Source organism: Protopterus annectens, chromosome 3.part0 (assembly GCF_019279795.1).
Source record: "Protopterus annectens isolate FY-2018-M chromosome 3.part0, PAN1.0, whole genome shotgun sequence".
Lineage (NCBI taxonomy): Eukaryota > Metazoa > Chordata > Ceratodontiformes > Protopteridae > Protopterus > Protopterus annectens.
The window spans coordinates 195568411-195595280 of NC_056731.1; the positions used below are offsets into that span (position 1 = coordinate 195568411).

General features: G+C 38.5%; 1 protein-coding gene across 10 annotated transcripts in view; it reads left to right on the forward strand.

Moving 5' to 3' along the window:
• Positions 1-26870, forward strand: part of DIP2C (disco interacting protein 2 homolog C) — a 2757794-nt gene that overhangs the window by 1935416 nt on the left and 795508 nt on the right. For all 10 annotated transcript variants that reach the window (XM_044064688.1, XM_044064689.1, XM_044064690.1 and 7 more), the window contains one exon: positions 25947-26056. In XM_044064688.1, the coding sequence (XP_043920623.1) occupies positions 25947-26056 (110 nt within the window). The remainder of the gene's footprint in view (positions 1-25946; positions 26057-26870) is intronic.

Genomic DNA, 26870 nt, shown 5'->3' on the forward strand with positions numbered 1-26870 from the left:
CAGATATCTTTCAACAAAGAAATCCCTTTCATGCTTTGTAAGCTCTCTGCAAACCATGGCTTTTGTTGTAGCAGGCAACTGAGTAAATGTCAGGAAAATCCTACTAGGACAGCTGAACTTTATTTGGGGTTAATCAGAGTCTCTGTAATTGATGGCAGGTGTGTACCCAAGAAGACTGAATGTTGTAATTAAATCAAAAGGTGCTTCAAGAAAGTATTACTTTAAGGGTGTGCACACACAACAAAGTATTAGTTTAAGGGTCTGCACATTTATGCAACCAGTGTATTGTACATTTTTTATTTTTTTTCCCTAACAGATTTGTTTTTCAATTGAATTATACAGGTTATAGGTCACATTAAAGGTGGGAAAATTTTGAAATGATTTATTGTCATCTCATTTTTTTTATATCACAAAAACCTGGCATTTTAACAGGGGTGTGTAAACTTTTTATATCCACTGTAGCTCAGAAAAATCATCTCCCTCAGCAAACCAATCTGCCCACCCAGCATCTCCAACAGTGCATCCCACAGGGAATCCTTAAATTCCACCAACTCACTGCACTCCCATAAAATAAACGTACCTTTTGGAATTGTGGCCAGAAAGTTCATCCTTGGTCTCATCAGACCATAATACATTTTCCCATGTGATTTTGGGAGACTTGATGAATTGTTTTACAAATTTTAGCCTGGCCTGGATATTTTTCTGTGTAAAAAAGGCTTCCGTCTTGCAACCCTACCCCATAGTCCAGATGCATGGGGAATATGGGAGATAATTGTCATATGCAGTATAGAACCAATACTTGCCAGAAATTCCTACAACTCCTTCATTGTAGCTATAGGTCTCTTGGCAGCCTCCCTGACTAGTTTTCATCTTGTCTTTTCATCAGTTGTGGGGAGACATCCAGTTCTTTGTAACGTCACTGTTGTCCCATATTTTCTCCACTGTGTTTTGTGGTATATCCAATGCTGTGGAATTTTTTTTTGTATCCTTTTCCTGACTAATACCTTTCAACAATGAGATCCCTTTGATGCTTTGTACGCTGTCTGTGAACCATGGCTTTTTTGTAGTAGGCAACTGAGTAAATGTCAGGAAAATCCTACTAGGACAGCTGAACTTTATTTTGGGTTAATCGTATCTCTTTAATTGATTACAGGTGTGTACCCAAGAAGACTGAATTTTGTAATTAAATCAAAAGGTGCTGCAACAAAGTATTAGTTTAAGGGTGTGCACGCCTATTCAGCCAGCTTATTGTACATGCTATATTTTTTTATATTTTTCCCCTAATATATTTGTTTTTTTTTTAATTGAATTGTACAGGTTATAGGTCGCATTAAAGGTGGGAAAAGTTTTGAAATGATTTATTGTGGTCTAATTTTTTATATCACAAAAAACTAGCATTTTAACAGGGGTGTGTACACTTTTTATACCCACTGCATAAACAGTGGAGATGTAATTTCCCACATGGGCAGTGCAGGGGACTTTCTTCTTGCAAAAATATTTTGTGTGTGTGTTTTTTAGTTGCAGATGTGCTTTATACATTTGGGAGGTTTTATCCTTTTATGATTGCAGTTCAGTGAAGGGATGACACAATTCAGTATTTTATCAGGGAGCCCTTTGTCTCTGCCTTTGTATACATTCCTCTCATATACCTGTTGTTGAGGTTGTTCTGTTGTTTGGTTTCATTTATTTGTTTGACAAGTTAGTTTTCCATGGTTAGCCTTGATTTTTATATGGTCCTGCCCTGGTGCTTCACTCTGATTGGAGGTGTGAATGGTGCATGTGGGTGTATGGAAGGATGTGGGTGTTTGGGTGGCTGGGTGTGTGCGCATGCTTGTCTGTATGTAAAGAGGTGCACATGTATATGAGACAATGAAGTGCTGTTTATTTCCTGCATTTTCTCTAGGCTGTGGGATAATATCATGTATGGCAACATTTAGGCCATTGTATATTTAGCTGCTGGCCGCCTTCTGGCTTTGTACATGTGTGGTTTGAATACACAGTGCTGTCTCCCAGCAGTAAGACAGAGTGTTGTTGTTTCCTGGTACAACTCATTAATTTAATTGTACAATACATATGACTGAGAAATATAGGTGTCTACTTTCTACTGCATTGTTGATGAAATGGATATTGATCTGCATGTGTACTGTGCCTTGATGTGAAGAGATGGAACTTTGTTGGCTTTCTGTCCACAAAAATTCATAACTTGTAGGTCTAGTTGAGATCTTTTCTCTAAATCTGTATAGATGTTCCTTCTACAGTCCAGTTGACAGCCATCTTCCATTGGGGATTTGACTGGTAGCTGAACTGGCAGGGGAGACGTGTCTTCTGTCTGACAAAAGTTTGGAGTTAGTTGACAGGCCCTTTGCCAGTTATGGTACCTGGACATCATAATTGCAGAGAGAAAGTCATACATCCACAACGATTATGAATTCTGATAGCTGTACTTCTGCTGTAGCTGATTGGTTATTGACCGTTTCCTAAGATTAATAGGGGTTGGAAAATGATAAAGGCAATTAAATAACTTCAGGTTTCTTGAAGAGTGTGGTGTAAAACTGTCAGTTTAACTTTGAGATATGTATATAAATTTCTCCTCAGTCAGGTCTGTTGGCACTATATTTGAACTTAAAGCACATAGTACAGTGGCAGTCCATTGAGAGCCCCACTACATTGGTAAGCAGATTGATCTCAAGCAAAGTGAATAACATATTTTCTTTTTTGGGAGTGGAAAGTTCTCTGAACTCCTAGACTTCATATAATTAATTTGAGGTCACTGCACCTTAAGCCATTTGCAAACCCCATCCACAGTAACCTCATTCGATGAACACATTTCAGCCAAGTATGGTTGTTCAGGAATTAGGCAGTTGTCCTACTGGGTGTATATGATACCACAGTGCTAATAGATCAAGTCTAAGGTTTTGAAAGGTTGTTGGTGAAGGGTGACTTATTATTTTGTAGCACATCCATTTCTTAATAGAAGCGGTTTGCATTCCTTTTATTTCAGGAGAACACAGTTGCAGGCCTGGTGCACAGTAGCATTTCTGTACGTAGTTGAAGTTCTTTGACTAACAGGTGCTCTGTTAAGGGAGGACAGTCTGCATCAGAAAAGGATCGATTCAAGTCAGTTAACTGAAAAGGCACAGTTAGACCTAGAAGTTACCATCCAAATCATTGTTCACAGCTCACTGTGGGCATATGTTTGCTCTTTATACTGACTTTATGTAACTGTGCATCCCAGAATATTTATATAGTAAAAATGTTCATTTCATTATATCCTCTTTTAATTGTATGTTCTCCATTAACCAGATTAATCTAGCTGAAGGCCCTTTTCACCCAAGCAGACTTTTCATGCCCTTAAACTGCTGGCTAGCCACTCTGTGTTCTTGCATAAGTATGACATCTCGTATCTAGAGAGTAACCTTCTCTTAACAGCTGTAGAAAGTCAAATGTTAAAGATGCTAATTTCTTTTACCATTCTCTAGGACTGTAATCTTGTCATGGCTGATGGAGTAGTTTGTGCATCTGTGATATCCTTAGGGTTGCATAGTCCAGAGCTTTATGCTACTTGTAGCGTTACCCTTGGCAAATTAGTGTGAGAAGAGGGGCAAGACAAACACTGGACCACAGTGATTGGTCATTTAAAGAATTTGAAAAGCTTGCTTACAATAGGGATACTGAGACCCACCGTAGGAGGCAGACCTGGTGTGGTGTTTGCTGGTATGTGTCTGGTGACAAAGTGATTCACTTTGCCTGCAACGATTTAGCGTGTGGACTTGCTGCCTAAAGGGTAAAGGTGGAGGGGGAGGGGTCTGGTGCAAGAGTTAAGTGTCAGGAAAGAATGAGAATGGAAACAGTCTCTTAGGACATGGAGTATCAACTAACTGCTGGGAAAAGTCAGAGTATAACTGGGAGGTTAAAAAGTGCAAATAAAGATTTAATTGTTTTTCCCTCTGCATGTTGTACTGATTTTTGATACTATAATTCTCAAGCAAGATTGTCCTCCTCCTTATCTGGAGTGCTGCTTATTTAGAGTTGCAGCAGTGAAAGCTGTTCATGCAGATGCAGTTAGCTATTCAGAGTTTTGGCAGTCTTAGAGACTGCGGCTACCATATTTAACATGGTGCCACTTGCAGATTCCATAGCTCTCCTGGTATATGTCAGAACTCATGTGGGTAATGATGGAGATATCAGGAGATGAGTATCCGGAGGAATGGCTTGCCTGAACCAAACCTGCATGGTGAATTATTGTTGGACTTGTGTGCTGTTCATGGATTGTTCATAGCAAATACCTTCTCAGTGGAGAAATACTTAGTATAGTTAATACCACAGCATCTTTAAACAAAGGTAAGTGGTCAACATTGTAGATGTTCATCATATTAATCACGGTTGCAGTGACCTTAGCTATATGTGTTATAGCCTGTCAAGGATCCCTATTTCACCCGATAGATAGACAGGTAGCTCACGGATAGAACACATGAAGTTAAGGCGGGGGACTCTACCTCCACCAAGAGGCCTGTTACTAGTGGTGTCCTGCCAGGCTCAGTACTGGGACCTCTCCTGTTTGGAATATACTTCTCTGAAGTTTAGACAAATGTAGAGGGCCTTTGGCTGATCAAATTTTCTGACAACTGCAAGCTGGGTACAAGCAATGAACTCCCCAAAGATGTAGACATCCTCCAGGAATGTCTGACACAAATAAATAACTGGTACCAGAGCCATGGCCTAAAACTCACTGAAAAAAATGTGTAGTTATACTTTTTGGGAGGATGGCCACCCCTACAAATTGCAACATCAATAACACCTAAGTAAGAGTAGACACAGTGTTAAGGAACTTGGAATTCAGTTTGAAATTAACCTGAACTTTGGTCACCATGTGTATATAGTGGTGAAAAAATGCTTCTATGTGGTATGACTTACAAGAAAGGGCATGGGATCCAGATCTAAGGCGATGATAGTCCCACTATACTCAGCCCTCATTAGACCAGTAATCTAGTACAGTGCACCCTTTGGCATGTACCTGACCAGGCATTTGCAACAGATGGAGCACCCAGAGAAGTTCCTCACTAAAATAATACTGGACATAAATAACATGTCCTAGGAGGACCATCTCATAGCCATATCCCTGTACTCCATCTCCTATACATTATTGAGGGGCAATTTATGCCTAACCTGCAAGGTATTCACCAATGCAGCCCTGATTCGGAAAACAAATGGCACTAGAATTGCACAATCTAAGGATCTTAATCTTCATTATGGCATAAAACATTTTGGAAGGACAGGTATGCATCTTGGAGATTACCCATTCATGTGAAGCAGAGCTCTTTTCTAAGCCTATGCAAATGCAATTTGGACCAATGGATGGGGAATCACAAATTTACCCTTGGCTTGTCATCTGTGTCCCTTATGTACAGGGGCAGCTTTGTAGATGCCGTAAGGCACAACTGTACACCAAAGCTGTTCTACTCCATGGGCATTGATAAATGGGGAAATTGGGGCATGAGTGACTAGGTTTAAAAAGGATCTAGGGCTATTAGCCTAGTAACCTCCTATGTCCATTGTCAGCTTGACAATTTAACAATCTACCGGTCCCATGGTTGATCCTTTTTTGTCATCTACAAAAGGAAAAAGTTTGCCACCTCAGCAGGCTAACAGTTTGCCTCAGCCACAGCTTTGTAATTCTACTGTGGCCAAAACTGGTTCCTCAGACCACTTATCTTTTTTCCCCATATCCATGTGGTCTAGCACCTACAGCCACTATGAACTGGAGCTTCTCAGCATCCTCTGTGGCTGTTAAGGTCCCATCAGTGGGCATGGGAGAGCTAGTCTTGTTGATTCTTGGAGAAGAAACAGGAAAGACTCCCCTGTTTGTCAGAATGTTGTGCCCATCCTCTGGGAAGCTGCTGTTGCCATTAATAACACTGCTGGTCCCACTTATTCTTGTCAAAAAAAGAAACTGAAAACAAAGTGTATCTACTCTTCCTCAAATTTCCTTGGGCAGGATTAGTGCACTGGGTTTGGCTTAATGTTTAATTCAGGCTATCGATCCTTCTCATAAGGAGGTTTCTGATAAAGGAAAGAGGGATTCCTCTTCCAGCAGATTCAAAATTCTGAATATGAACAGGAAGAGGAAGGGAGAGAAGCAGTTTTCTCCTCAGTTTTATGATTCTGACTCTGAGGAGAGCTTATCTTCTGATTCTCCCTGTGGTGGGGGTATCTTTCTTTGACATTATTTCCAGAATGTGCCAGTGTTTTCAGTGGGAGAGCATTGAGGTTTCTCAGTCCCTCAGAAAATACTATGTTAAAGAAGGAATTTCCAGAACATGCACCTATTCCTCCAGTTCTGTTAACTTTGGAGGGTGTGTGTCACTGCCTGCAGTTTTGATAGTCAGTCTGCTGCCCCTATAAAAGCAGATAGAATGCATAACATCCTCGTTCTTTCAAGTTTTTATACACCCATCATAAACCTGACCCAGCAGCTAATGCATTAGTTAATCCTACTGCTGCTAAACATTTGGCTAATTCCAGTCTCTTGATCCTTTTGACAAGGATGAGAAGATTATTGAGAAGTATGGGGGAAAAGTGTATGCTTCTGCAACTTTGATTTTCAGAATGTTTAATTGTCATGCATATGTTAAAGTTCATTCTGACTAATTGTGAAAGCATGAGGTCTGTTTTGCTGCAGTTTCTTTTTGTGAGAAAAATCTGCTTTAATTTAATTTCTTTTATAGGTCACAACTTGTGTGTGTGTGACTCAGCTGATGCTTCTTCCAGGGCTATGATCACTGGTATTAATTTGTGGTGATTTACCTGGCTGTATTCTCAGAACCTCCCAGAATATGTGAAAAATGAGATTTTAAATTCATCTTTTGATAGAAATTTAGTTTTTGGTTCCTCTGCTCCAGAGGTTATCAAAATGTGTGATGAAGGGGGTAAGTTGATACAGGGACTCTGTACGATTTTTTCAGCCCTCCCTTTCCAAATGTTCTACGGGATTCTCTAACCTTTCATATAGTTTCAGCAAAAAGCAAAATAAACAGTCTCACCAAAATGTGGGTAAACATATGTTTAAGAGGAAATGGCAGAAAGTTTCAAAAAGAATTCAGCAAACCCCCAAAAACCAAGGGTAGCCCAAAAAGTCAGAATGGCTAAGGGACCCCCCCCCCCCCCCAGGAGTCCCTTTTCTCTTCTAGAACATCTAAATCTCCACTTTTCTCTTTGGCAACAGGTAGTTTCAGGCAAATGGGTTCTGAAGATCATTCTTCAAGACTACAGATGGCATTGGGACTTCCAATATGGCTGCACACTGAGTAGAAGCTTAATTGCAGTTCTCCTAGTATGAAAACAGAAACTTGGAAAAAGCCATTGAATTCTTTTTTTTTTTTTTTTTGGTGGGGGGGGGGGGTAAATTTCATTTACTGGCTAGTAAGTGCACTGCTTGGATGCCAGCAAAGAAGAAATTTAGAGAACCTGAATGAAGATTAATCATAAAAGGTGAGGGAAAGGCTGGAAAGAATCCTGCAGCTGTTCAGTAAAAAACTGTTCTAGCTTCAGCTATAGTACAATATATGGCTTCCAGTATTCTAGAGGAAAAAATAAGGCTGATGTGCTCAGAGCTGATTAAAATAAATTAAACACTAAAGGAATATATCAGTTCAAATAACAAAAGGCTAAAAAATTGAACAAGCTTTAAACAGATATTCAGATGAGCTGATAAAACTGCAAAAATCAGTGGTCAAAATAAAGAAACATCTGGCTGAGTATGAGACTACTTAAAAAGAGATGTTTCAAAAATGGTAGAATTAGAGAACAGAGCACATAGGGAAAACCTGAGATTTTCTGCTGTACCAGAGAAGCTGAAGGGAACAGACTGTATTAATTTTATGAAAGCACAAATAAGCAACTGGATTGGGATTCCAAAACAGGAGTTGTTAATTGAAAAGGCAAATAGTCTGTATGCTCCAAACCTGGCCATGTAAAGGAGCCAAGACCTCTTAATAGTAAAGATGCAATCCTACCATCAGAAAGAGTCGGTTCTGACAAAACTGTGACAGAATGACAAAGTACAAAAAGTTGGAGACAGTAGATTGTAGAAAATGATTACTCACTGTACACCAGGCAGAAGGAGTAAATTTATTCCAACAATCAGGGAATGTCGAGAAGGTGTGTCTTCAGAATATTTTTTTCCTGGAGGGTCAAAGTCATTTCTTGTTGCAGAACATGCTAAGGAGGAAATACAAAAGTTTGTCCAACCAAAAATGAGCCATCAAACAAAAGGGTATTCTGCTTCTTATTCATCTGATAGTAACATTCATAGCGGTACTATGCCAATGAAATCTTTTCTAGTGTTCTGAAGGAAGGTGTATGAGAGAAAAAAAAGCAAGAGCTTACTAGAGGAACCAGCAGTACATTGGAAATGAACCAGGGATTGAAGCTGGGATATGGAGATCAACAGGAAGAAAACCAGCAACTTAGAAATTAATGAATAAATGTGGGATAAGAAGGCATCAGTCACATGACTTGCAATATGTTGGAACAAGAAAACTTGGAAATATGGGACATTTTTGACTTTATTAAACTTGTAGGGTACTCCAAAGCATATGGCATACTTCATGTCATTAATATTTGGAAGAATATTAAGGAGAGGGGAAGAGGAAGGAAAGAGGTAACTGTTAGTAAATATTTTTGCTCTTAACATCGTTTTATAAAATGTGACATACACTGCATGTTATAAAGTAAAGGTTTTGCAGTTATTTTTGTGTGTAATAGGGATGCAAAAGTAAACAGGTGTCCTTTTTTTCTTGTTCAGTTTCAAGAAATTTAGGCACTGCATTGTAAAAAGACCTCACTAAAAGAATCACAGGCCTAAAGCAGATGCCCTATGCTGACTGTCTAAAAAAACTCCAGCTGTACTCTGTCGCATATCATTTACCCAGAGGCGATCTCCGCTTCACATACAATGCCATGTCAAACACAGAGCTGTTGGACATGCTACACTTAAAGAAATCCCAATCCCTCAGAGCCACACCCTCCAGGGATCTAAACCTTGTCATCACAGTAAACAAAACATGCTGGAGGAATAGGTTCCTGACCCAGAGACTCCCCAGACTCTGAAATAGACTGCCCATACATGTCAAGCAGAGTGCCTCTATGGCCCTCTTCAAAAGGAACCTTGACTATTGGATGGGAGATAAGAAATTCACCCTGGGGATCATGTCACTCGCCTTGCTAGACAGGGGTCCAGGGAAGTAAATGTTGTGGAAAGAAATATCCAGAGAATTGTTATGGCTAGGCTTGTAATAGGCCCTAGGGCCGATAGCCTAGTACCAAACTATGAACCAATAAGAGAAGAAAGCTTGGACAAAAGGGCATGATACAAGAAAATGTATATGCTTTTTCTTACTTTTGCATAGAGTAATGACTGGATTAAGGTCCTTGGCTTGATCTAACAGCAAGTTTTAAGGGGAAGCAAGTAAACTAAACATCAGTGAATATAAAGAAAAGTTTTTCCCTTAGTAAATGAATGTTCATGGTGCAACACGAGAAGCTTGTAACTGAAGGCAAATGTCTATCTTGTGGTGTAACAGTCATGTTTTCTAACCATATGTCTGTCTCTCCACCTAAATTCCTCTCTGCTGAGATCCTTGTCTCTCACTGTAAATTAAATGAGCATAAAACACTATATATAATTGCCCTATATATTCCCCTAGGAAATAACATCCCTATTCTGGAAGGCATCCTACACTGGGTATCTACTTCCATTTCTCATGAAATGATGATTCTTGGTGATGTCAGTATTAACTGACAAACCTTTACATCTGACTACCCTTCCACTAGTCTCACTGTATATGGTTTCAAACAACTCATAACTTCTCACACTCACTTCAACAAAGCTAATAACACTGGAAGTACTCTGGACTGGATCCTGTTGTTGAATCCAAACCTTTACCACTCTCCATATACCCTCCTAGACTCCCACAGTGATCACCATCCCACTTATGTTCAGAGACTAGCAACTCACCATATCAAACAGCACCTTTATAAAGACTGCCGTAAATTGTCAGATTTCAATTCTAAGATCTTCAACGACATCCTTAATAACATTAATTGGTCAAGTCTCTATTCCTTACCAATGGATAATGCTGTTCTTAAATTTAATACAATATTTCTTGACATTCTCAGTAGCCTCGCTCTTGTAAGGAAAAAAAGAGAGTTAAATTCACAGAATCACCCCGGCTGTCCCCTTCTAGTAGACAATTAATGTATAAGAGAGACAAAGCTTGGAGAAACTGGCAAAAATACAAATCTCAAGCTGGCCTATAAATAACTTCAAAACATGACAAAAAAACCCAAGTCACTGCTGATAAGTATTGTTATTTCAACCCACAGGATAACCAAACACATAACTCCCAAAAATGTTGGACCACTGTCAAAAATATTACACCATGGAATTCCTAGTACCATAACCCTTGTCCAAACATCTTGCCTTTAGAAACTGCTTCTGAATTTAACAACCACTTTATAGACTAAATGGCCACCTCACTCCCTACAGAATCTTGCCACCCCTGACAAAATTCAAAGCTCCTGATAGATATTGTGTAAATTAAAATGCTTTTCCCCAATAAACTGTGTATACAGTGAAAGGAAATGTGCAAGGCTAAATAGCAGTTTTCAAAATAATATGCTTGCTTTGCAAAAACAGTTATGTTCAACTTAGATATTAGTGACATATAGCTGTGGGCAATACTGTAAATGCATCCTGTTATAGAAAAAAGGAAGTTGACTTTCTTGGCTTTCAGATGCAGAATTAAATAAATGAAATGCAGACAGGTCAAGTGACACAAAGATGATGTGGAGAGACTTTTGTGAAGTCTTCAGATACAGCAAGGACCAAAAAAGGGCATGAAATAACCATGAACTTTTTCATGACACAGACAGAAACCAGAAGAACAAGTCACAAGGACATTAAAAATAACATTGGTTAAAAAGAGTATATAAACTGGACAGTATGTTTCATTTGGTGGTGATGTCTTAGACTAAGTGTGCCTTAGTCTAGTCATCTGTCTAGCTGTGTTATAATAGAATTGAAATAGCTGTTTGGCAAGAATTTGTTCCGAGACAAAGTATAACACATACAGTAGTACAGAGTTTGTCTGGTCCACTTTTGGACATTTTCTTCAGTGACATTTCTTCAGAAGCAAAACAAAGACCTCTGCTTGACATTTCTTCAGAAAAGAAAGAGATACAATTTTTCAGTAGCGAGCCTTGGCCAGTGACTGTGACCAGATATCTGTTACCAGCAGTTAATATTACAGAGGGATCCCTACTACTTACTACATTAGTTCAACAGACTGACAGTTCCAGTGCTTTAACAGAGAAACAGTTCCAGTACTTTGTTGGTGGACACGGAGCACAGTTGTGGAAGCTATCCTGCGTCGGACCACCTACAATTCGTCTGTAGAGAAACACCATCCTTTTCCAGATTGACTTCAGCCTAATCACCTGCTTGTCTTCTGCATAAATTACGGTACTTTCTTCACAGTTATAACATGGATGCAAGTACGGACAGTTAACTTTACAGTGCCCACATATTGTATATATAAATTTACATGGTTCAACCTTCTGTGTCAGACATGAAATGTAAATCTGAAATGTTTGATGTTCAGACATTAGATAACAGGTGTGTTTGTAAATGTATAAATGCCTATAATCCACACACAAAATGTACAGCAATTCATAAAACACATTTGAAACACATATTAACCTAACTGTTAAATCAGTTAATAGAAAACTAGGTTCCCTTTATAGACTCAAACCCTTTCTCACAGCCTCAACTAAATCCACTATCGCCCAAATTCACCTACTCTCAACCCTTCTCTATGCTTCCCCAATTTACTCAAACCTCTCCAAAAGCAATATCCATAAATTAGTAACATCCTGTAATAACATAGCCAAATTTTCTACTCATTCTTCATTTAGAACCCATCACTGCCAGAACCTTAAACTATTAGGTTGGCTAGAATTACAAAATCAGATTCTGTTACAACAACTTACCATCACTCATAATATTCTACATCATCCCTCAAATACTCCCATATTCTGTAACCTTGTTAGCCCTTACAAAAACCTTACCACCCTGCGATCTGCCAGTTAGGGTATTAGTATCTACCCTAAAATCCAACAATAAGTCTGGGGAGTGCTTGTTCACTAACTCTATTGGTAATTTATGGAACAAGTTTCCTACTGAACTAACATCCATTTCATCTACACCACTGTTTAAAAAGCACCTAAGAATCCTCCTAACTTCTCAATGGCTATGCCCTTGCTTGAATCCAGACTAACAGTATTCACTGTTTCCAGTTCCACCTCTGCTGCCTATGTAGCCTTTGTTTCTTACTTCCTATGAATCTACTGAAGAAACTCACTTCCCAGGAAACAATGAGAAAAAAAAAATTGTTTTGGGAATGTAGTTGTTTTTACAAATGTTTTTATAGCTATGTTAAGTATGAATCTTTTCATTAACTTTTTCTCTGGTGTTACTAATGTAAATTTGAAAAATGTGTTTTGTTCTGTATGTAATCGCTTTATGATTTTAATCTCTTGGAGCTTTTCTCCCCGGGCCTCCGCTGAAAATGGACATATATCCAGACGGACTTTCCCGGTCAACAAATGTAAAATAAATAAATAAATACTGTTTTTATGTGGAAATAACTTTCCAAACTTATGTCTATCTTGTCACAGGAGGTGTAGTATGCAAGCCATACCATAAGATATATCCTTTTCTGATAAACGATCTGTTTGATTCTAGTGTTGTTAGTTCTGCACATATACAACAGTTAAATTTACCTTGTGCAGTCACCTAAATCTCATACAGTACAAGTATATGCAATTATTATTAGTAATGTCATACACTACATAAAAATGTTATTTTTAGTAAATATTGCAAATGCACAAATAGAAAAAAGTTCTAACATAGTACAGCGTGCTATCAATATTAACCTTTAAAAAAAAAGTTTTCACAGCTTTTCAAAATTTCCCTAAAGACAGTAGTAAGGGATAATAATGCCATTTAGAGGAACAGACTCAGCATAGCATTCGGACTTTACATAATGACATTTCTGGTTTAACGTAACAATCAGAGCCCAACAACATTTACTAAGGGCACAAACTACAGAGGTTAATCTGACAAGACAGTTAGAAGAAGCCCATCAAGGTTTACATTGGGCAGGGTTCAGCAGAAATGACAGTTATTTATCCTGCTGATATATCTCAGTAGTCTTGTTTATTACAGACCCTGCCTCAGTGGCAAGACAAAAAAAAAATTTGTTTCAATATGTTAGTATTTAAACAATGGTTGACATACACTGTGTGGTCTATTTCAAATAATGCTTTATTTAATTTTTTTTTGCATTTACACATGCCAGTTTGGGTCAGAAGGGGAATCATCAACAGTGTTGGCAAACCCCTAAAACATGCTCCAGTATGAGAGTTATCAACCTTCATTCCCAAAATGATTTACAGGGAAAGTTTAGTATTGTCAAAATCAAAGCACTTAAAAAATATACAGGAAAGGCTACAGTAAATTCTTTGACAAATGGCAAAGCAAAGCCAGCAGCTAAAACAGGTGAGTGTCTAGATTCATGTAACTGTTTTACAGACAGTCTAAATAGCATGACAGGAAAAACAAAATAATGTTTTGGTCCGGCAAGATGTTATGTTAAAGCAATTCCATCAGACAGCTAATGACATTCTGCAATGCATATGCAGCTTTAAAATCAGTTTCTGCCTGACAGACAGATACAGACTCAGAGATTAAGCCAGAGTGCTAGACAGTTTAAAAAAGTATGCAGTCTTGCAGATGCACATAGCAAATCTACACAAACAGCTTGTAGACTACATGGTGAAAGGAAGGGGATTTACTACATGGTCTGATAAAAAACAAACACGGGGAACAGTAGCAGCTTCTGCTCCACCAGGGTTACAGACAGACACACAACCAAGTTCAGAAAAACAGGTGATATGTTTTACTTGTAAGAAAATAGGTCACATTATAATAGTGCTTCTTCAAACCCAAAAACAGTGAAAGAAATCAAAATAAAGAAAATACATTAAGGGACAATCAGTCACAGGAACAAGCTCAGAGGGATACATAAAAAATAAAGTATACCTTATGGAGTACACAGAAAACCCAGATCATGGCAAGCAATAAATTAACAAAACACACGTTATCAGTTGGCAGCAAAGTGCAGGGATCTTTTAAAGCAATGGGAGACAATATAAGTATACAAAACTCAATGTTAATTAATTAAACAATGGGGACAGTAAAAGACAAAAAAAAAATACTTTACTGGTTTAATAAGCTAGGACGGATTCAGAATAAATACACAAATAACCTACAGCTATACAGGCATAAAGTTAATACAGATACAGTGTAAAGTTAAAGTTAATACAAATACAGTAAATACATTTACAGTAGTGCAAATGGTATACACAAAACTAAACAATGCAATTAAATGTTGAGTATGTAAGTCCACATCTATGTTTGAAAATGGAATAACATTTAAGGCAGTACCTATGACAAATCCTAAATAACAAATGGTTCTATAGTAACAAGAGAGGGTCAACCTCCCCCACATTAAAAGTACAGTATGTTTCCAAAGGCAGCTTATGCATACAGCAAACAGGATCAATACTGGTAAAAAAAAAACTGTGACTGTAATGTCATATTTTCAAAAGAATGTATTACATAAAATATAACAGCAAACAGTCTTATAAACAAACTAGTATAGCAAAAACATTAGTCAAACTGGTGTAACTGCTATCCGGGTAATAATATACAGCAATACATACAGGTAGTAAAGTACAGAGTTATTAAATCTTAGACAAATAGCATTTTTCAGCTAATAAAAATCCAAGCAAAAGCAGCACACCATGTTGGTTCATAAAAATCAGTGTAAGTTATTAACAATCAAACAGTATCAGTACAGTAACAGTCTGTTAACAGTCTTAAAAATTTAAAATTTGTTTCTGTAATAGCAATCTATGAACAAGACAAGGCAATCTAAAAGAGTTGCAAAGAAAAAATGGGGAGAGATACTCAGATATAATAAATTATGAGAACAGAGACATCATGAGCGGATACCTGATTTCAGTATATTTTGGACATGCAAAATTTGTTTGCAAAGGCATGTGACAAGTCAAATTGTTGAGTTTTTAGCCACATTCCTTACAGAGGGAAAAATGCAAGTACATGCAGTCCCTGTAGAGGTTACACATACGCGTTTTATGTTTAAAAATCTTATAAAAGTAGAGTTGTAAGACAATCAGCCATAAAAAAAAACATTGACAGTTGATAAAAATAGGAAAAGGGATACTGTTTTCAAAAGAACTATGGTCATGTAAAAAAGCTTGACTATAAAATAAAAACAGCATGGGAGTTGACACACACTACTTCTTTTAAGGAAGAAATGAAAGAGAAGAAATTCTGTTACATAGAGTATGCAGTTCCAATAATGAAAATTACTCACACATTACCAGAGGACATGGTAGAAAATCACCAGAAAAAGAGGGAGGTTCATGATAAAAAAAAAATAGGGAAAGATTAAAACAGCTGGACATAGGAAATGGTGTTATTTCAGGAAAAAATAGGGAAAGATTAAAACAGCTGGACATAGGAAATGGTGTTATTTCAGGAAAAAATAGGGAAAGATTAAAACAGCTGGACATAGGAAATGGTGTTATTTCAGGATAAAATAGGGAAAGATTAAAACAGCTGGACATAGGAAATGGTGTTATTTCAGAAGCTGAATTTTTTTCACTGGTATGGTGCCACCAAGGCAATATAAAAAGTTATAAAGTTAATAGCAAATGTAACTTATGGAGCTATCTCAGATATAACAGAAGAGATGTGTTGTAAAACTGTGAAACAAGTAACTGTTGTTAATGAAGAAAAGTTATTTAGTACAGAGGATCACATTTTCCTGTAAATTGCTTTTTTAATATTCTTTTCCCAAAGCAACAATAAAATTATGCAATGCAAAAGAAATATGCTTGTTTCTAATACAAGGTTTTGCCTTGTAAAGCAAGGGTTAACTTGACAAGATTTTTGAAATGCTTATGTGTAACTGCAAGACTGACAACATGTTTAAGGAAGCATAAAAACAGTTAAAAATAGATAAGTAATAATGGCTATGTGTCTATGGTGGGGTACTACAACTTCCGCATTAATTGCTCTTATCGTCGTCATAAGATTTGTATTAATAAAAGTATTAATCAAGTAACAGCCGTTGGTAATGTAACACTCTTTGAAGAGATAGCATTGAATGCAAGGAATTTGTATGTTGCAACAGACCAAGGGATTCAAAGTACTAAAGATCATATTTTGTTGTAAATCGTCTTACAATTTTCATGGGTCTTAAATAAAAAAGTGGGAATTGATAGATATTGTGTAAATTAAAATGCTTTTCCCCAATATACTGTGTGTACAGTGAAAGGAATGTGCAAGGCCAAACAACAGTTTTCAAAATAATATACTTGCTTTGCAAGAACAGTTATGTTCATCTTAGATATTAATATCATGTAATATAATATAAAAAGGAAATTGACTTTCTTGGCTTTCAGATGCAGAATTAAATAAATAAAATGCAGACTTGCAAGTGACGCAAAGATGACATGGAGAGACTTTTGTGAAGTCTTCAGATACAGCAAGGACCAAAAAAGGGCATGAAATAACCATGAACTATTTCATGACACAGACAGAAACCAGAAGAACAAGTCACAAGAAAATTAAAAATAACATTGGTTGAAAAGAGTATATAAACTGGACAGTATGTTTCATTCGGTGGTGATGTCATAGACTGTGTACCTTAGTCTATTCATCTGTCTAGGTATGTTATAATAGAATTGAACTAGCTCTGATAGAATTAACTGTTTGGCAAGAATTTGTTCTGAGGCAAAGTATAACAGATACAGTAGTATGGAGTTTGTCTGGTCTACTTTTGGACATTTCATCAGTGACATTTCTTCAGAAAAGAAAGAGATACATTCTTCAGTGAATACATTTTCATCTCCAACAATGTCATCTTCAACTTAAACTCTGCCTCTACTTCCTGTATAAAACATTTATAACACAAACTTAATCCCTGCTCTCACCCTCTGTAGACAATCTTCTATATGCATATCTAAAGATTACTGCCCCCTCTATTGCCTATTCATTCTCTATCTTGATCAGTCAATCCATTTATGAGTCATATGTTCCATCTCTCTAGGAAAAAATTACATCATTTTCCTAAACTCCACTGAAATAACAAACTTCAGACCAATTGCAATCTTGTCCCCTTTCCAAGATCTTAGAAAAATGAATTCATAAACAATTTTTACAGTACGTACTTTAAGAAAATCTATTAACCTCTACCCAACATGACTTTCACCCAGATCATAGCACAACTGCCGTTGTTGCCTTTTTGCATCAGGTAACAGTTTAGTTTCTTCCCTCTTTTTAGATCTCTCTAAAGCTTTTGGTACAGTCTTGAGTACCAAGCTACTCCCAAAAATGTCTGCTTTAGGCTTTTCCAGTGCAACAGTCAGTCTCTCTAGCTACCTATCTTACTGGCTACAATCAGTTAAATGGCTTTCTACTCACTCATGTCCTCTCACAGTTAATGCAGGTGTCCCATAAGGCTCCATACTTGGCCCTCTCCTTTTTAACATATTTATAAATGATCTACATAATCCTCCCAACGAGCTACACTTGTACAGCATGTCGATGACTCCACTCTCATTTGCTCATCTAATAATCCTTCCCAGTTATAGTCATACTGCCTGGGTCCACATGTGTGGGGCAGCAGGAATAAAAAAGGAGAGGCCATTCTAAACTTCTGTCTGGCAAATGGCTTGATAGTAGCCAACACATGGTTCAGAAAGAGAGTCACAAGATCACATACAAGAGTGGCCGACATGCAACTTAGACTTTCTCCTAGTAAGGAAAGGGCACCGGTGTAGAATTGATGATTGCAAAGTCATCCCCAGTCAAACAGTCAGCCCACAATATAAACCATAGCTGCAAGCAGTGGTCAGACAAGGCTCTATGTTCAGTGGAGATCATGCTTGAAGACCTGGCAGTTGACTGGAGAGAAAGTACAACAGCTCAAGGAATTACTCAGAGCTGTAGCACCTCAAGAAGAGGAGGAAATAGGTGGAGTTGAAAAATAGTATTGCCTCAAAACAGCATGTGTGAGGACTACAGAACAGATGTGGTCAAGCCAGGTATGGAAGTAAAGTATATAAGGAAAGCTGGTGGTGGAATGTAGAAGTCCAGGAAGTCATTAAAAGAAAGGAATGCAGGATAATTTGGGTGATAGAGAAGACCAACCAGTTTAGGAAGGAATACTGGTTGGTTGACAAAGAAGCTAAGAAAGAAGTCACAGTAACATAAAGTAGGGCTTTGGAGGCACTCTACTAACTTCTCAAAAGTGACTCAGTAGTTGGCACAAAGAAACTTTATCAGGTTGCAAGGCAAAAACAAGAAAGATAAATAAGATAGTCAGACATCCTTCTTAAGGGATGCCAGCAACAACCTGCTCACCAGTCCACAGGACATCAAAGGCAGATGGAAGGAGTATTTCCAGCAGCTTCTGGATGAGGAAAATCCCACAGAAGCTGTACTTCCCCAGAAACAGCACACAATGACAGCAGAAGCGGAGCCCATGACACCTTATAAGAAGTAAGAATATCTCTAAGGAAAATGAAGTCAGGGAATGCAGCAGGCTCAGATAAGGTCACAGCAGATAAGATAAAGATGCTGGGTGAGAAAGGGGAGAAATGGTTCCTGAGGGTACTTATAGCAGTGTGGAGAAAGACGTATACCAGATGACTGGCGAATAAGCATACCCATGCCAGTGTCCAAGAACAAAGGGGACATCCACAACTGTGGGCAGTACAGAGACCTCAAACTACTATCACATTGCATGAAAGTTCTGGAGAGGGTGATTGATAAACCAATATGTAGGGTAGTAGAATGTAAGATGGGAGATGAGCAGTTTGGATTCAGATCAGAATGCAGCACAACTGAACTGATATTTGCAGTGAGACAGATAGTTGAGAAGAAGCTAGAGATGAGGACAGAGTCCAACTGGGCATTCCTAGACTTGGACAAAGCATATGACAAGGTCCCAAGAAAGCTGGTCTGGGCAGTACTGCAGTGGTTCGAAGTCCCAGAAACATTGTTAGAATTAGTGCAGGCTATGTGCAAGGACCCAATGACTCAAGTACGAGCAGTGTTCGGCCTCACAGAGGGGTTCCCAGTGGGAGTGGGTGTACACCAGTGTTCAGCCCTGAGCTCACTGCTGTTCATACTGGTGATGGATTACATTAACAAACAGGTTGGAGGAGACAGATCAGCAAAGTTGCTGTATGCAGACAATGTGGCATTATAGGCAGACTCTGAACAATAACTTCAGAAAAGGATAGGGGAGTGGAATGCAAAACTGAAGGCACATGGGATGAAACTAAACACAGATAAGACCGTGGTAATGGCAGCAAATTGGGGTAATCAGCAGAAGCCGAGAATTGAGATAGAAGGGAAGATAGTGGAACAGGTAAATAGCTTCAAGTATCTGGGAGGGGGGGTTGAGGAGAAGGGAATTCTGAATGAAGTGGTGAAAGCTAGAATCAGAGGAACTGGCATAGAGTCTCAGGTGTAGTGTATGACAGAAGAATGCCAAAAAAGCTGAAAAGTAAGGTGTAGAAAACAGTGGTGCAACCAGTACTACTGTATGGACAGAAACCTGGGCAGTAAAGGCAGAACAGTTGAAGAAGCTAGAGGTGATGGAAATTAAGTACCCGAGAAGAGTGGTAGGATGCGCACTGTGGGACAGACGAAGAAATAAAGATATAATAGCAGAAGCCAAATTAGCTGCAGTTGCAGAAAAGATCAAAGAGAACAGGTTATGGTGGTTCGGACACATGCAGAAAAACAGAAGACAATATGGTGACGATGATTTGGGACAGACAGTAAGAAGGTAAGAGGAAATGAGAACATCCAGCAAAGAGTTGAATGGATTGTATGAAAGAAGATCTGCGACAGTCAGGCATGAGTGTTGAAGAAACCAGGAGTGTGGCACTGAATTGAGAGCTGGCGACAGTTAACACGATACCCTAACCCAATGCAGAAAACTGGAAAAAGGGGGCTGATGATGATGATTTAAATATTCCTTGCAAACTACTCTCTCTGGGTTACCAAATTGGTGTAATTAAGGAATTTTTTTTAAGCTCTTATACAGAATGGGAATTGCCTAGCAATAGTAAGGACTAGTTGAGTTTATTTCTGGTGGCTGCTGAAAAGCAATTACTAGAAAATGGAAACCAAAGGCTAAACTAACCATACTAGTAGTGAATATAGTAACAAATAAAAGAGCTGGAAGTGGGATCTTCAGGAAAAAGGTAGGCAAAAATTATATAGAAAAAAATGAGAATTGTGGGAACTACATGCAAAATAATGTTTTGAAGGAAGAATGAAGTTCAAGAGAAGGCAGCAATTGAATGAGCTATGTAATGTTTGATTGACAATGACTATGTATATAATGTTTGCAATTGAAATATGTCAATATGGTTTGTTTTCAATTATATAAATCTATGATTGCCTATGCAATAAGTGATAATTCAATAAAGATGTTTCTTGGTAAAAAAATAAGTAAAATATATATAGATGGCATTGGGAGGGAATTCCCTATTTTCAAGGGTTAATTCTTCAACTACCAGACCAGACCCCTATATTTCCCCCTGTCCTTCAACACATACTGTCTCGGGGAGTAATAGAACTAATTCCTCTTTCCCAGGTTGGAAAGGATTTTTGTTCGAGGATGTTTTTAATGCCAGAGAAGGAAGATGCATGGAAATCAGTTTTAGATCTTTCTTTTCTAAACTTGAATTTGATAATGTCTAGGTTCAAAATGCTGTTACTTCGTAACCTTTTACTTGTTCTTCCTCATCTAAGGTTCCTGGTAACACTAGATGTAAAAGATACTTCTCATGTCATCCCTATTTGTCTAAAGTTTTAAGGTTTTGTGAGTCTGGATCATATTATCAGTTCCCTGCCTTACCCACTGGACTGTCCACTGCACCAAGAGTGTTCACAAAGTGTCTAGCTTCAGTTATATAGCTCATTGCAGGCTGTAGGCTATCCACATTTTCCACATTTAGACAACTTGCTTATCTTTGCAGAGCCTTTTTCAAAGTGTGAGGAATCTCTTACTTGGATGCGATATCTCTTACACAGGCTGAGATTCCAGGAGAACTTTCAAAAGTCTTTTTTGACTCATTCATACAGGCTTGCGTTCCTGGGGTGTCAGACACCTCAGTTCAAACAGCTTTTTTACACAGCATATCTAGATTTCTTTCTAAGACTTTCCATTCAGACTTTGATCACTGCAAGGGAATACCTCAGGATACTGGGTGTCATTGCATCTATGATTCTTATGATACTCCTGGAAGGACTTCACATAAGAAAGATATAGTGGTATCTGAAGTGTCATTGGTTCCAGTACCAACATCCTTTGTCTTTTTAAATCCCAGTACTGAGGTTTGTCAGAGGAGAAATCACTTGCTGGAGACAGCAAATTTGCCTAAACCCAGATTTCCTCTTGCTGCAAAGCAGTTAATCACCACAGATGGCCCAGACTTTGCTTGGGGAGCAGTTTCAGGAGGAGTAACAGCGCATGGTATGTGGGACACCAAGGACAGACACAGGCACATAAATTTAAAAGAGATGCTTGCCCTGATCAAGGTGCTCAGCTCTGAATCGTCTTTGGCCCATTGTATCTCAAGTTGTTACAGACAAAACCGTCATGTAGTACATCAACAAGCAAGGGAGATCCAGGTCGTACCCTCTTTCCAGACTAGTCTTGTTAGCTTGGGATATAGCTTCACAGCACAATCTCACTCTACAGGGATCCTACTTTCCGTCCAGGAAAAACTACATGGCAGACAAGATGAGCAGGACAAGAGCAGAACCTCATGTGTGGAAACTAGATCAAATGGTCTTCCAAAGTTGGATACATCTGTAGGGAACTCCTCAAGTAGACCTTTTTTGCCTCCTCTCTGAACAATCAACCGGCAAGTTTCTGTTCTGTGACGCCATACAAGGGGCCTGAAAGACAAATGGCTTTTCCTTCCTTGGCAAGAATGTTCCTGTTTGCTTTTCAACCTTTTCCACTGATATCCAGGGTACTTATGAAGATCCAGAGGGACTCCTTCATGGTCGTTGTGGTGACTCCATTATGGCACAGGCAGCATTGGGTCTCAGTTGTTTTGAAAATAGCCATGGGCAATTACCACAGGCTTCCTCAGAGAATGGAGCCACTCGCACAAGACCAGGAGTGTTTATTACACCCCAACCCCAGCAACTTCAGCTGACTGTGTGGATGATAGGGTCTTATTATCCTTTAGTTATTTGTGTACTGAGGACATTCAGAAGGTACTAATCAAGACAAAGCCTGCTTCTAGAAAAAAATCATATTTTAGCAAAAGGAAAATCTTCTGGTTGGTGCCATCAACATAACCAGCATCTAGTCAGGCTGTGATATTTGTATGAGTTACTATCCTGTAGCCTTTCTTTCTCCTCCAGTAAGGTTAATTTATCAGCCATTTCAGCATGTTTGCCCCATGGATCCTCCTCTTTCAGTGCATTCTCATGTCAGAAATTTTTTGAAAGGGGCTTTACATAAGAGGCCTCCTCTTGGGATCTTAAATTTGTGTTAGAGAAATTAACACTTGCTCCATTTGAACCAGTTAATCTGGCTGACTTGAGGTTCTTATCATGGAAAACTGTTTTACAATTTGCTCTGACTTGTATAAGATGAGTATCATTGCATGCTCTTATCGTGAGTGAAACCTTTGTCATTTTCCACAGGCAGACTTTCTTTGAGAATGAATCCTTCTTTTCTGCCTAAAATTGTGCCCAAATTTATTATCCATCTCCTGTTTTCTTTCCTGAACCTAAAAATGAGGGAGAAAGAATATTCCATACTTCAGATGTCAACAATCAACTTGGGAATATTCCATACCTCAGATGTCCACAGTCAACTTGGGTACTCTGTTGACAGAACTAAATCTTTCACATTTTTGATTGAGACAATCTATGTTAAAACAAAGCATTTCCAAATGGATATCTCAGGCTATTACCTTTTTATAGTATCCACAGTAAAAGTATTTCAGGCAGGGTCATTGCCCACTGTAGCAGGGCATTGGCTTCATCCATGGCTTTTTGGAAAGGGTTGTATTCTAGAACTGTTCTAGAAAAAGCAACATGGTCATTCCAAGTGTGTTTACAAGGCATTACAAGCTTGATTCCTTCTTAAGGTTTAGATCAGGCTTTACTAGGACCATTCTCCAGAGGCACCTGGAACTTTCCCCTTCCACATTCCATATGTATTAAGCTAGTGTAATCTAACCATATAGTTAAGGCTACTGCAGCAGTGATCAATATGATGAACATAGTACAGTTGTATAAGGAAACTCACCATAACAGTAAAATACTTGAATGATCACAGCTGCAGTAGCAGTAGCAGATCATTTCCTCCAACTACCTTGTTTTTTGGTGTATTGTTTGTGTCAGGGACTAGCCACTTACGTTTTTGTTGTTCCTAGCATTGCCTTCTCAGGGCTCAGCTTACCTCTCTCTGTTGGCATGAAAGCTGTGAAGGGCTTGGTGCCAAAACCTGTCTTTTTAGTCTACTCAGCTCAAGCTGTCTAAGGGTTTGGGAGCATGGAATGTACCCTGACATTTGGAAACTGACTGACTGTTATATCTTTGGCAGGATATAACCCATATAGCTAAGACTACTGCAGCAGTAATCGTTCAAACATCTACTGTTATGGTACGTTTACTTACACAACTGTACTTTGTGTCTTTTGACCTAAGGTTGCGCATTATGGGTGCATGGTTCAGGAGAATGAGTTGTCAGCTGATCACCATTTGATAGTCAGTTCAATGGGTAGGCAGAATGTCAAAATTCAGATGTGCAATGGGGGTGTCCTGGGAATGCTGAGCCAGTGCTTCTGTGCTTGTTGAGTTCAGCTCTTGCTTTTCTGTATACCTGCAGAAGTCATGATCATGGAGCCCGAATATATCTTGTTCACGATCCTAGTAGTTGAACCAGCAGCAAGGAGTTGTGGCCTATAGGTAGACTGCAGTTGTTATGGCAGTAACAATATTTACTACAAGTGGTTACCTGTAGTTAGTGAAGTTACCAGGTTAAAGAAAGAGGCCTTTCTTGCATTGCTAGCATAGTTATCCCTGGATTTTATGGTATATATTGGTAAGCCAGGAAGGCCTTTGCTGTGGTAAACAGGAAGAAAAGGTCCAATTTTGGGAGGAGTTGGTAGGCCATGGAGAGTGACTTACTGATCGCCTCAGGGTGGCTGTGTCAAACAACTTGGTGATGCAAAGGGGTATGGGAGAGCACCTAGCTTTTCCTGGCAGTGGTAGAGAAAATATAGATAACTGGGGACATATTTGAGAAATGGAAAGAACACTTCAGGAAACCCTGAATCCAATGGAATTGCCCTCTTCTTTAGAGGTACTACCAAAAGCATATGGTAGAATGGAATCAATGTTGGTGGAACAAAGTCACTGCCGCTGCAAGGGCTGTGGGAGTAGATGAGATCTGTCCAGATATGCTGAAGGAGCTGGTCATTGTTAGGGTCTAATGTTTAATGCACCTTTTCAGCATTGCAATAAAGACTGAAGTGGTTCATCTGGGCTGGCAAACTGGGGTAGTGGCTACCTTTGTCAAAAAGAGAGGTGTTGGAGAATGTGGTTCAGTTCTAGACAGAAGTCATATTCCTCACCTTGTATGAGAAAGCATATGCTAGGGCGCTGGTAAATTGATGGATCAAAAAGATGAGCTTCTAATTCAGGTAAAGCAATGCAGATTCTTGATATTAGAGGGGTCGTGGTAACTTTTCGTTAATGTGAAATGTGTTAACTCTGTTTTGTGAACTTGGGGAAGCATATGTACAGCTACCCTAGAACGTCTTGTGGGAATTGCTTTAACAATATTTAGGGTACCACCACTGCTGTTTAATCTCTGTATTTGAAGAAAGATGTGCGTGCATTTTCAGCATGAATTTGAATGCTGTCCAGATGGGTTAGAACTCTGCCAAGGATGACTGTTGATTTCCCTTGTTCGTGACCTTTACGAACAGGATATCAAGATGAAACCAAGGTCTGGCAAATATCCAGTTTTGAGACAGGTGTCAGCTGTGGCGACCCCTAACCAGGAAAAGCCAAAAGAAGAAGCATTAAAATTGGTTCTTTGTTGCTTGCAGATGATGATTTCCAAGTTTTCCTGTTGGCTCCAAGTGACCGATTTGTAGTATGCTCTTCAGCAATTTGCAGCTGAGAATACGTCTGTAGCAGTGTTACCTATATATGTATATGCAAAAGTTCAGAAAGTTTTATTTTTAGTTTAGGGTGACATGAGCTAGTATTTTATGTCATTAATTGGAATTTAACATGTTTTAAATTTAGTATCCTTCAGTGTCATTCTTTGACAGTGAACAAGTTACATAACCATAAACTGCGCATAGTTTAGCGTTGAAAACTCAGTTATGTTTTAGAAAATCATGTAAAACAAATGCAATCTGCTGTACTATTCCAAGAAAGTCAGATTCATTACTGTGGCATTACCTTATCAGAGGCAAAATGATTAGGTAGATTATCCCCTGAAAGGGCTGCTACCTGTTGGAAACTTGATTTACCATTAGTGGACTATAGTGTGCTGTTAAAGCTAAGAAATTAGCATGCCGTTGAGCTGTTTGAAAATCAACAACCCATGATAGGAGTCTGCTATTTTGGGTTCATTATGATTAGCAAGCTTATCTATGCTTGTGCTAATTTGGTGTACATTGTTTTATTTTAGCCAATAAACATCTGTTGTTTTTTATGTTGATAGAAATTGGCCCTGCCTCTGTGATGGTGGGGAACCTCGTGTCCGGGAAGAGAATTGCCCAAGCAAGTGGGCGAGATCTTGGACAGATAGAGGACAATGATCAGGCCAGAAAGGTATGACATTTCTGTTTTGAACTTATGTTGTGTAGCAAAACCATATAAAATGACAGATTTGCTTTGCTTGTGCCAGCTTTTAATTATAGCACGTTACCTTTTATAGAGGAGAATGAGCATGTGGTCTGCCTCAGAGATGCTCATACCTCTCTCTTCTTTGTCGTGATGCCAGACTTGCATCAATTCTGTACCCCTTCAAATGATTTTAGTCTGTTACAAGTTTTGTAGATGTGAGTTTTCTGTGTACATTTGCAGGTCTGCACTGTGATTGTTTTTATTTACTGCATTTTGATGACTTCAGAACTTTCTTGCGTCTTTCTGCACAAAGCAGCATTTTGAATATTGCTGTTAAGTTTTTTATATATTGTCCTCTGACCATTCTAACCAGAGGATATAGAACTGTGCATAATCAGAAAACTTAACTTTTGTTATTGTATGAATTGTTGTAAAATTCTTCATATGTCATGTCTGTGCATTCACCAGAACTTTTATTTCTCAGAGATTCTGTTTTGTAGATAGTAGCACTTTTAGGCAATTAAAAATATTGTGAAATGCCTATAAAATAAAAAAAACTACATTTTTTTCTATAAAAATATTTATTTGTTATAATAGTACCTTAGCGTTTTGCCTTCTCAAGAGCAAAAAAAAAAAATTAAAAGCAAAAAAAACATGCTTTGTCACTGTTAACAGTTAAAATAGTTAACAGAAACTGCATGTTCTGCTAACAGATCCCAACTTGGATAAAGTTTTTGATGAATAGGGACAGTACTAGGTAGGAAATCATACATTGCCTAACCATATCTACCTTTAAGGA